General features: G+C 39.4%; 1 protein-coding gene and 1 long non-coding RNA gene across 2 annotated transcripts in view; one reads left to right on the forward strand and one right to left on the reverse strand.

Moving 5' to 3' along the window:
• Window positions 1-12,763, reverse strand: part of LOC146934084 (uncharacterized) — a 42,957-nt gene that overhangs the window by 26,013 nt on the left and 4,181 nt on the right. The window lies entirely within an intron of this gene.
• On the forward strand, window positions 1,407-6,361 carry LOC146934086 (uncharacterized). The gene is made up of 2 exons (XM_085705935.1): window positions 1,407-1,805; window positions 5,038-6,361. The coding sequence occupies exon 2, from the start codon at window positions 5,115-5,117 to the stop codon at window positions 6,210-6,212; it is 1,098 nt and encodes a 365-aa protein (XP_085562061.1). The 5' UTR covers window positions 1,407-1,805; window positions 5,038-5,114; the 3' UTR covers window positions 6,213-6,361.

Here is a 12,763-nt window from a genome sequence, read left to right on the forward strand (position 1 = left end):
AAGAACAGCTTGTACCCGTTTCTTGTTTGTATTTCCTCGGTCAAGTGGCAAGTTCGATCCAAAGAACAGCTTGTACCCGTCTCTTGTTTGTATCTCTCGGTCAAGTGGCAAGTTCGATCCAAAGAACAGCTTGTACCCGTTTCTTGTTTGTGTCTCTCGGTCAAGTGGCAAGTTCGATCCAAAGAACAACTTGTACCTGTCTATTTTTTTGCCCGTTCTTTCTACCTTGATGTCTATAAATCCTTTGGTGGTGTGACACAACCCGTAGATTCCGGTTCGATTGTCTTGCATTCATAAATGAAATGTTGCATGGCATTCGTGTTTGTTTGAAAATCTGAAAGCGTATTTTTATGTCCAAAAGCAGTGCAAATGTTAATATTTAAGTATCTTCGTCCCGTCAATTCTAAGACTTCGTCTCTTGACTCCCCGGACAAAGAAACTTAAATAGGGGCAGCTGTTATACCCTAATTTTGGACCTAAAAATACTTGATCAATTCTTCTTTTCTTGCATTATAAGTCATTTGATATGTCTCTGATCAATTGCATCCTTCTCTGCATTTTATTTCAATGTTATTTGCAAAATTCATGTAAAAGGGTATTTTAGTCATTTCTTGCATTCAACTCATTTTAATCCTTGAAAATTGTTTGAGTCTTTTAAATTGATTTGCATAAGTCCTTGTTTCAATCCCATGTCAAAATTCATTTCAAAAATATCAGTCGAGTCATTTTTTAGTCAGTTTAGCCTCTAGGGGCATTTTAGTCATTTCCCATGTCAAAATCTCTTTCAATCTTTAAAAATTTGTTTGAGTCCTTTCAAACAGTTTGAATAAGTCTTCATTTCAATTCTATGTCAAAATCCATTTTAAAAATTTGCATTTGAAGTCATTTTGAGTCAGTTTTGCCCCTAGGGGCATTTTAGTCTTTTCATGTGTTAAAACCCTGTTTAAATTCTAAAAATTGTCCCTGAGTATTTTAATTCGCTTGTATAAACTCTTGCTTTAATCCCTTGTTAAAAAATCATTTTAAAATTGCATTTGAGTCGTTTTTAGTCGTTTTAGTCCCTAGGGGCGTTTTGGTCATTTCACATAATATTTCTGATACGTTTTAATCTGCTTCGTTGTTTTTAATCGTCTCGCTTTACGTTAATTTTCAATTTACTTTTTTCAATTCAATTTTAGTTTAATTTTCGTTTTAGTCCTCGTACTTTTGTTATTTGCATTTTAATCCCTTTTAAGTTTGTTAGAGTCCAAGTGCCACGTGTCCAAATGTTATTGGTCCACAAAAGTTTGTTACAAGTCAAGTGCCACATGTCTCTATCCCATTGGTCCAAGGCTAGTGACTTAGTCTATAAATTGGTCAAAGGGTCAATTAATCTTTTTCACCAATCATTATCACACTTTTCACAAAAAATTCACCCAAAAGTCACAAAATTTTTTTCTTTCTTCCCTCTTTCTTCTTTTCTCTCACGTGACAAAAAAAACACCACCACAACTAACTCTTTCCCTCATCTTCACCACCATAACAACCTTCCCTCCACCACTTCACCACCCTAACAAACTCCATAACTAATTTCCACCACCACAAACCACCGCCATCTTCATCAATCTTCACCTTCAACTAACAACAATCATCATCATCATAATCCATCACCAACACATCCATTTTCGTTTTCCTTTACCACACAAACATTCAAACACAAAGCAAAAGCCAGAATTGAATTTGAAGCAACGAAAGAAGAAGGAAGAACGAAATCAAGAACAAAGGAGAACGATTCGCGAAGAACTTCGAATTGGAAGCTCCAAGAGGTATCGCTGCTCCTCTTCATTTCTTTTGATTTGATCGCAAATCTGTTCGTGTTAGATTTAGGTTGTTCTTGATTTAATTTTGAAAAGCCTGCTCGAATTCGAATAGAGAAATAAAAACCGGTTCCGAAATTGCAAGATTCGTTTAGATCGGAGCGTTTTGGGACTCGCCGGAAGCTGCACTTCTCGCCGGAGAAGATGAAGTTTCCGGCGAGTTGATGAATTTTCCGGCGATGTTCATATATTTTCCGGTGAGGTAGGTGAGGGAGATGAAGATTATGATGTGTTCTTGATATTGTTTTCAAAAAATTTGAGAGAGAAGAGAGGGAGTTCACGTGTGTTGTGGTTTAAGAGAGAAGAAGAATTCACGTACTGTATGTGAAGAAAATCATTTGTTATTACTTCTCTTTTTAAAACCGGTTCAAGTAACCCATGGGTCTAACCGACCCATCCCCATTCCTTAGGCCCATATTTTTGCCTTTTGTGTGGTTTCTTTGCAGTTTTATTGTTTGCACCCCCCTTTTCCTGCATGTTTTACTATTTTTTTTGCTAATTGCACCCCTGCACTTTCAAAAAGTCCTTTAAAAATTCCTAAAAAATTCCTATAATTTTCTTTGTACTTTTTGATCAATTTTGACATATTACATGTCAAGATTGATCAAGAAATACTGGAGAATTATTTTTTACTTTGGTTTATTGTTTTTTCTTTAATTTTTGTTGAAAATCTTGATAAAAAACTTGTAAAAACCTTGTGATTTCTTTTACATTTGTTTTGAGTGATTAAGACTTGTTTCTTGTGACCTTTTGCATGTTGAAAATTGTTAGAGAAAGTGCATGTGAAATTGTGAATGATTTGTGTTGTTTTTCATCATATCTTGTGAAGCTTTTTTGCACATTTTAACTCCAATATCTTGGCTCATGATAATTGGTACTTGATGGGTGATCTTAGGGTGTTATTTGTTGCATAATATGTATTGTTTGGTGCTGTTTTGAATGGGTGATAATTGGTTGCTTAGTTAGCAAGTTATTTGTCATTTTAATATGTAAATTGGTGCAAAAATAGACCTAGTTTCATATCATGATTCCTTGGCTTATAATTTTCTTGTAACTCTCACATTAGGGCTGACCCCAAAACTCTTTGAAAAATGTTACAATGTGAGGGTTATGGGTCTTTTGTTTGCTTGGAATTTTGGTATCTTGTTAGATGTATTTTGTCATCTTTCTTTGCCATTTTATCATGTTATCATGCCTTATTTCTTTGTCAATCTTTTCTACTATCACATGCCTATTATTACTAACCATTTGTTCATTTGTTGCATACACCATAAGCATTCCATGTCTCATCCCTTTCTCCACTTTAATTTCTTGCACTTTAAGTTTCAATTTCATGCAATTGGATTTGTACCAAAATTAGAATGTAATAACTAGGAGTTCTTGTAATATTTTACTTTCATGCTTTTAATTTCTTGGCAAAGAGGCCATAGAATGTATCTAGGGTATAATTTAAAGGACAATGGACTCTAACGATGTACACCGACACAAGCACCGACACATGCACACACATCACTATATAGCTAGAATATGCATGTTTAGATGTATGTTTAGGATTGTATGCTTAGATGAATGCCTAGGACTTATACTTAGAAAAAACCAATTTTCCAAACAAATGCGAACAACTTCACTCAAACATTTTCCATAATAAACCTTGGGGTCAAAACCCCATTGAATTTTCCTTTGTCATTTTCTTAATCAAAAATTCAATGAATATTAATCATACTTTGACCATATTTTGCAATTCACTAATTCAACCTCACCTTTTCTTAAATTCTCATGCCCTTGAGGCCTCTTTCTATTCTTCAAAATCCATTTTCAAACTTAAAATCAACCAACAAAAACAAAAACATTTTTTGAAAGAGAACTACGGTGGATTTGATCCCTTAATCGGGTACGTAGGCAAGGAACAAAATTCCTTCAATTCAACTAAAATAAAAATCCAAAAACATTCTTCTCCCTCCAATTCTTCACTTAATAAACTCCTAGGTTTAAATAAACACTTTCAAAATAGCATTTAAAAATAAAGCGCGCGCGTAGAAATTAAAGACGGTTCCTATAGGTTACTATAGTCGTTATGGGTGCCTAACACCTTCCCGTAGCGAAAACAACTCCCGGACCTCGATTCTCAAGGGTTTTGCTTACTTTTTCCCTTCCCAAGAAAAAATAAGATATCACCGGTTAGAAAGGTTCAAACGTAATCAATGTTTGACACCCGAAAACCAAGATAAAACAGCTGGCGACTTCACTGGGGAGATTCGAGAGTTACGCCTAGTCTTTATTTCCACGCTTGCGCTTGTATTTTTACTTGCTTCTTTTACTTGCTTTTCTATGTGAATAAATGTTTAAATTCTTGCAAACGTGTGGGGTGAGAATATCAAAAGTCCTGCACCCGGGCTGAGTGAACTTAGGATTTAGGAGGGATATAATCGACAATTCATTCCGGGGGTTGCCTCGTGTTTTGGATTATGCGATCAATCCCACATAGCTGAGGCATTTTGGGGGTGATGTTGTCGGCGCGTGTTGTCGCGTTTAGGCACTTTACTTCTAATTGCTCTATGACGCTATGAACCGTAGATAACCAAACCCATCCATGGCCATTTTCTAGGATGTAGTGCGGAGGCTAAACCGAGTGTTGTCTCGAGTTTTAGTCGTCACGCGATACTACACTCAAGTTAGACCTTCTTATGTATAATCATGGAGCGAGTGTTGTCTCGTGGCACCATGATATACGTCGGAGAGGTTGCAACTTGGGAACCTTTTTTTAGAACCCGGTTACTATTTCCTAAAACCCTAGTTTCACCGGACACCGTGTCCGCCCATGACTCCTCGACTTTGAACTTCAACCCACCATGTTTTCTCCGAACTTGAACATAATCATGCATTCATGCATACATGCATACATGCATAAACTTTTTTCATGCATTTATCGGAGGACTTAGACAAGTCATCTTTTGAACATCACGGATGTGAACACCAAGTGATACCATCTCAACTAAACTTTTAGTCTTGCTCAAGATCTTCAAATAAAACCGTGTTTCTCCGTGATGTTCACAACCACTTTGACAAGTCTTCTGACAAAAAAAAAGAGTCTTTTTGCATTTGCATATCATGCATCATATGCATCATTCATCGGTCACAAATGGCTTCCCGTGCTCATTGTCTCCTGGTTCTTCTGCCGCAGTCTGAAAAGTGGTTCGTGCTCGCAAGATTCACCAACCAGATAGAGTTCATCAGACAAGATTGTACAAGAGAAGAAACATGGCTAACCTTGAGGAAGAGAATGCCAGCCCCTCGGGCCAGCCCATCGAAGAGTCTAATCTGGACGAAATCCTGAGGCTTATCAAGAAAAGTGACTATAAGATTGTTGACCAGCTGCTGCAAACCCCATCAAAGATATCCATCTTATCTCTGCTCATGAGCTCGGAAGCTCACAGGAAGGTGTTGATGAAGATATTAGAGCAAGCTTATGTTGACCACGAAGTCTCTGTGGATCAGTTTGATGGGATAGTGAGTAATATTACCGCCTGCAACAACTTGGGATTTGGTAACGATGAACTCCCCGAAGCAGGGAAACACCACAATTTGGCTCTACATATCTCAGTACATTGTGGATCTGACATGATATCCAATGTTTTGGTAGACACTGGATCATCATTGAATGTAATGCCTGAGTCCACACTAAGGCAATTAAGTCATCATGGGATCTCCCTGAGGGGTAGCAGCTATCTGGTTAAGGCTTTCGATGGATCCCGCAAAGATGTTCTCGGGGAAGTGGACTTGCCAATTACCATTGGTCCTGAGACGTTTCAGATTACTTTCCAAGTTATGGACATCAATGCTTCCTACAGTTGTCTCCTCGGAAGACCATGGATCCATGACGCTGGAGCGGTAACTTCCACTTTGCATCAGAAGCTCAAGTTCATGAGGAACGGTAAGATCGTCACTGTGCATGGTGAAGAAGCATATCTAGTTAGCGAAGTATCATCTTTCTCTTGTGTTGAAGCAGGGTCCGCTGAAGGGACGTCGTTTCAAGGATTGACTGTTGAGGGTGCAGAACCCCGGAAGGCTGGTGCTAGCATGGCTTCATTGAAAGACGCCCAGAAGGCTGTTCAAGCAGGGCAAACTGCTGGCTGGGGCAAAGTGATTCAGATCTTGGAAAACAAGCGTAAAGAGGGCCTTGGATTCTCTCCAACCTCTGGTGTTTCAACTGGAGCTTTCTACAGTGCTGGGTTCATCAATGCTATTACTGAAGATGCTGCTGAAGGTGGTTACGTGCCTACCTTTGTTATACCAGGAGGCACTGTGAGAAATTGGGAAGCCATTGATGTTCCTTTAGTCATGCATGCTTCCATGTAATGTGTTTTGTTGCTCATGTCTTTTGTTTTCAAAATAACAATCCTTTCACTCTGCCCAAGGCGAAAGTGATATCATTGTAAGGGCGTGTTTGTTTCGGCATTGCCGTTATCAATAAAAGTTGTCGTTTTTCTCACGACTCTTTGTTTTTACCTTTTAGTGCCTTTTTTCTTGGAAATAATGGTAATGCCAGAAAAAACCAAAACATCTGTATTTTCTTATTAATTTTAAAAATCTGCATGAAAAAAACTTTTTCTAAAAATCATCCCAATCATATTATGCAGATTGAACCATAATAAACCCGTTGAACACAGTGACCCTACGGTTCCTCCAAATTTTGAATTCCCTGTATATGAAGCTGAAGATGAGGAAGATGATGAAGAGATACCGTATGAGATCACTCGACTGCTTGAGCAAGAAAGAAGAGCCATTCAGCCTCACCAGGAGGAGATTGAACTCATCAGCCTGGGTACTGAAGAGAACAAGCGAGAGATCAAGATTGGTGTTGCACTTGAGCCAGAAGTGAAAAGGAAGATTATTCAGCTTCTCCATGATTATCCAGATGTCTTTGCATGGTCTTATGAAGATATGCCGGGTCTAGATCCCCAGATTGTGGAACATCGGATACCGACAAGACCTGAATGTCCTCCTGTCAAACAGAAATTGAGAAGGTCTCGTCCAGACATGGCTCTTAAGATCAAGGCTGAGGTGCAAAAGCAAATTGATGCGGGTTTCCTCATGACAGCTGAATATCCTGAGTGGATTGCCAACATCGTACCAGTACCAAAGAAAGATGGGAAAGTTCGAATGTGTGTTGATTACAGAGATCTGAACAAAGCCAGTCCAAAAGATAACTTCCCATTGCCTCATATTGATGTGCTTGTTGACAGTACTGCTCAATCCAAAGTGTTCTCTTTTATGGATGGTTTCTCTGGCTATAACCAGATACGGATGTCACCTGAAGATAGAGAAAAGACGTCCTTCATTACTCCATGGGGAACGTTCTGTTATAAAGTGATGCCGTTCGGCTTGATAAATGCTGGTGCTACCTATCAGAGAGGTATGACAACTCTGTTTCATGATATGATTCACAAAGAGATTGAAGTATATGTTGATGATATGATTGTGAAATCAAGTGATGAAGAGCAGCATGTTGTGTATTTGAAAAAGATGTTTGAAAGATTGAGAAAGTACAAGCTGCGGTTGAACCCCAACAAGTGCACATTCGGTGTAAGATCCGGAAAGTTGCTAGGCTTCATTGTCAGCCAAAGAGGCATTGAAGTTGATCCTGACAAAGTCCGAGCCATCAGAGAAATACCAGCCCCTCAAACTGAGAAACAAGTTAGAGGTTTCCTCGGACGTCTGAACTATATTTCAAGATTCATATCTCACATGACTACTACCTGTGGACCAATTTTCAAATTGCTCAGAAAGAATCAGCCTGTTGTATGGAATGATGAATGTCAGGAAGCTTTTGATAGCATTAAAGAATACTTGTTAGAGCCACCTATCCTTGTCCCGCCAGTGGAAGGAAGGCCTTTGATTATGTATCTGTCAGTGTTAGATGATTCAGTGGGTTGTGTTCTCGGTCAACAAGACGAGACTGGTAAGAAAGAGCATGCTATCTACTATCTGAGCAAGAAGTTCACTGACTGTGAGACTCGGTATACAATGCTTGAAAAGACATGTTGTGCTTTAGCTTGGGCTACCAAACGCCTGCGTCATTATATGGTGAATCATACAACTTGGTTGATATCCCGAATGGATCCAATCAAGTACATCTTTGAAAAGCCTGCTGTTACTGGAAAGATTGCACGTTGGCAAATGTTGTTGTCTGAATATGATATTGTGTACAAAGCTCAGAAAGCAATCAAGGGAAGTGTCCTTGCTGAGCATCTTGCTTGTCAACCTCTTGATGATTACCAGCCGATTAAATTTGATTTCCCTGATGAAGAAGTTATGTATCTGAAGGCAAAAGACTGTGAAGAGCCACTGATCAATGAAGGGCCAGACCCCAATAGCAAATGGGGATTGGTGTTTGATGGTGCTGTTAATGCTTATGGTAAAGGAATTGGGGCCATCATTGTAACTCCGCAGGGGCATCACATTCCTTTCACCGCTCGAATAACCTTTGAATGCACGAACAACATAGCTGAATATGAAGCATGCATCTTGGGCATTGAAGAAGCCCTTGACCTGAGAATCAAACACCTCGACATCTATGGAGATTCTGTACTTGTTATTAATCAGATAAAAGGTGAATGGGAAACTCATCATGAGAAGTTGATCCCTTACCGTGACTATGCAAGACGTCTGTTGACATACTTTACCAAGGTTGAGCTGCACCATATCCCTCGGGATGAAAATCAGATGGCTGATGCTCTTGCTACTTTGTCTTCCATGTTTCGTGTCAATCACTGGAATGATGTGCCCGTAATCAAAGTGCAGCGTCTTGATAGACCCGCTCATGTGTTTACTATTGAAAATACGCCAGATCAAGCTGATGAGGTTGTGAATGATAAAAAGCCTTGGTATTACAACATCAAGCAATTCTTGCAGAATCGTGAATATCCACCTGGTGCTTCCAACAGGGATAAAAAGACTTTGAGACGATGGGCTAGTAAATTCTTTCTGGACGGAGAAATCCTATACAAGAGGAACTATGACATGGTCTTATTGAGATGTGTTGACAAGCAAGAAGCTGAGAAATTGATGCATGATGTACATGACGGTACCTTTGGGACCCATGCTTCGGGTCACACCATGTCAAGAAAACTGTTAAGAGCCGGCTATTACTGGATAACTATGGAGCGTGACTGCCACAAGCATGCTAAAAGATGCCACAAATGTCAAATTTATGCTGACAAGATTCATGTGCCTCCACATGCTCTCAATGTTATCTCTTCCCCATGGCCTTTCTCTATGTGGGGCACTGACATGATCGGGAGAATCGAACCGAAGGCTTCCAACGGACATCGTTTCATCCTAGTGGCAATTGACTATTTCACCAAGTGGGTTGAAGCTGCCTCCTATGCAAATGTGACCAAGCAAGTGGTTGTCAAGTTTATCAAGAATAACATCATCTGTCGATATGGTGTTCCCAACAAAATCATCACTGACAATGGTTCCAATCTGAACAATAGCATGATGCAAGCTTTGTGTGAAGAATTCAAAATCGAACATCATAACTCTTCTCCTTATAGACCTCAGATGAATGGTGCAGTTGAGGCCGCTAACAAGAACATCAAGAAGATTATTCAGAAGATGGTCACTACTTACAAAGACTGGCACGAAATGCTACCTTTTGCCTTGCATGGTTACCGTACTACAGTGCGCAGTTCAACCGGGGCAACCCCTTTCTCTCTGGTATATGGTATGGAAGCAGTTCTCCCTCTGGAAGTGGAGATTCCATCTCTTCGAGTGATCATGGAAGCAAAGTTAACTGAGGCTGAATGGTGTCAAAGTCGGTACGATCAATTGAATCTGATTGAAGAGAAACGTATGGATGCTATGACCCATGGACAGTTGTATCAAATGCGGATGAAGAATGCTTTTGACAAGAAAGTCCGACCTCGAGAATTCAAGGAAGGCGAACTTGTATTGAAAAGAAAGATAAGTCAGCAACCCGACCCAAGGGGCAAGTGGACACCTAACTATGAAGGTCCTTATGTTGTCAAGAAGGCTTTCTCTGGTGGTGCTTTGATTCTTACACACATGGATGGTGTTGAGCTTCCAAATCCTGTTAATGCCGATATAGTCAAGAAATACTTTGTCTAGAAAGAAAAGAACAGCGTGGTAGGTCGAAAACCCGAAAGGGCGGCCTAGGCAAAAATGCGCTTCCCGGTGGATCGAAAACCCGAAAGGGCGATCCAGGCAAAAGTTAGGGACAAAAAAAAATGAATATGAAAGAGCTCGCTGAGATTGTACGCAACTCAGGCAAGAATGAGCGCCTCGATGAGCCGAAAACCCGAAAGGGCGGTTCATGCAAAAATGAGGTCAATAAAAGACAAGTAACTATATCTGGCAAATCACCATCACCCCTTGGGGCATCTGCAACTGTCAACAGTCGTCTTCATCAGAGGCTTCAGTACTTGTGAATTCAAAATTTCTATGAAATGTAGCGGTCATCGTGTTCAATGTATCACCAACCAATAAAATTACCATTTTTCCAAGCTTTGTAAATCCGTGAAGTCATGCCTTTGGCTGACTCTCACTCTTCTACATCAGTTTGAGCCTTTCTACTGTTTGAAACTCCATTTTTCTTTCTACTTTCAATGCTTTATACAAAACAATTTCTTTCTATTTGATAATGTCAATGTCTGAAACAAACATCTTTGAAACTTGAAAAATCTTTTCCTGTCTATTTTGAAAGCAAACCTGAGCAACAGGGTACATTTCAATGAAACATGCATGAATGAATGAATGAATGTCAATGTCCATTTCAATACACGTTACAAGCAGGTTACTCCCCAGGATGATCTGTGGTCAATGGCAAGAATGAAAAACAGAATAGAAATGAAAAAATGAAAATGAAAATAAAAAGCTCGCTAAGTTGAAAACCCGGAAGGGCGGCTTAGGCAAAAATGAGCACCCCGCTGATTAACAACCTATGAAGGCAAATCAGGCAAAATGGGGCAACGAAAAGAATATTTATTCCCCGGTGAATCGAAAACCCGAAAGGGCGGTTCAGGCAAAAATGGGGTTTGAAAATGAAAAATGAAAGAATGAAGAATTGAAAAGCATTGACCACAGATGCGAACATCCAATGTTTACCCAGCACTGACACGCCTAGCAACGGCAACATGTATCCTAGAACCCCCCAAAGGTCCCTTCTTTACAAGTTTTACTGCCCTCAGCCATGGTTTTGATACGTCTCTCAACGACGGTCTCTCCAAAGAGGTTTTCCCCTGTAAATATGTCGCAGCACGAGCCACTACGTGCCCAATCTTCCAATGTCTTGTCTGCCTTTGTGAAACTTTCTTGTCAAGTTGCCAACCAATCATGCATTTCAAGCATTCATACATGCATAATCATGCATTTTATGTGCTCATACATCCAATAATCTTGCTATACCATACATACATGTTGCATATCCAACTGTCAGCTGTCAAATGTCAATGTCAATGTCAATGTCAATATTCAATGTCAATGTCAATTTCAATGTCAATTTCAATGTCAATGTCAATGTCAATTTCAATGTCAATGTCAATATCCAATGGCAAATGCCAATGTCAATGTCAATGTCAATGTCAATGTTAATGTCAAATGCCAATGTCAATGTCAATGTTAATGTCAAATGCCAATGTCAATGTCAATGTCAATGTCAATGTTAATGTCAAGTGCCAATGTCAATGTCAATGTCAATGTTAATGTCAAATGCCAATGTCAATGTCAATGTCAATGTCAATGTTAATGTCAAATGCCAATGTCAATGTCAATGTCAATGTTAATGTCAAATGCCAATGTCAATGTCAATGTCAATGCCAATGTCAATGTCAATGCCAATGTTAATGTCAATGTCAATGTCAATGCCAATGTCAATGTCAATGTCAAATTCAACTTTCAACTCAATTCAAATCAATGTCAATTTACTCTTGGGCCAACAAAAATGGTCATGTCTACTTACAAATCAAGTCAATGACAATTTACCCTCAATTGGTATCTTGTTAAACCAGACTTTCAATTTGTATCTTGATTACTGGTCAAGTGCAAGGTTCAATCCAAAAAGAACCACTTGTACCTGCTTATATGTCTATGTTTCCGGTCAAACGGCAAGTTCGATCCAAAGAACAGTTTGTACCCTTTGCTTATGTTTTGTTATCGGTCAAACGGCAAGTTCGATCCAAAGAACAGTTTGCACCAACTTACATGTTGTGATATTGATCAAGTGGCAAGTTCGATCCAAAGAACAGCTTGTATCTACCTTTTGTCTATATTTCCGGTCAAGTGGCAAGTTCGATCCAAAGAACAGCTTGTACCCGTTTCTTGTTTGTATTTCCTCGGTCAAGTGGCAAGTTCGATCCAAAGAACAGCTTGTACCCGTTTCTTGTTTGTATTTCCTCGGTCAAGTGGCAAGTTCGATCCAAAGAACAGCTTGTACCCGTCTCTTGTTTGTATCTCTCGGTCAAGTGGCAAGTTCGATCCAAAGAACAGCTTGTACCCGTTTCTTGTTTGTGTCTCTCGGTCAAGTGGCAAGTTCGATCCAAAGAACAACTTGTACCTGTCTATTTTTTTGCCCGTTCTTTCTACCTTGATGTCTATAAATCCTTTGGTGGTGTGACACAACCCGTAGATTCCGGTTCGATTGTCTTGCATTCATAAATGAAATGTTGCATGGCATTCGTGTTTGTTTGAAAATCTGAAAGCGTATTTTTATGTCCAAAAGCAGTGCAAATGTTAATATTTAAGTATCTTCGTCCCGTCAATTCTAAGACTTCGTCTCTTGACTCCCCGGACAAAGAAACTTAAATAGGGGCAGCTGTTATACCCTAATTTTGGACCTAAAAATACTTGATCAATTCTTCTTTTCTTGCATTATAAGTCATTTGATATGT

The sequence above is a fragment of the Medicago sativa genome, chromosome 4 (assembly GCF_051527215.1).
Source record: "Medicago sativa cultivar Bolivia chromosome 4, Bolivia_mono, whole genome shotgun sequence".
Classification (NCBI taxonomy): domain Eukaryota; kingdom Viridiplantae; phylum Streptophyta; class Magnoliopsida; order Fabales; family Fabaceae; genus Medicago; species Medicago sativa.

What these genes read in the sequence shown, in the direction of transcription:
- LOC146934086 (XM_085705935.1), top strand. Translation starts at nt 5,115, where the DNA reads ATGGCTAACCTTGAGGAAGAGAATGCCAGCCCCTCGGGCCAGCCCATC.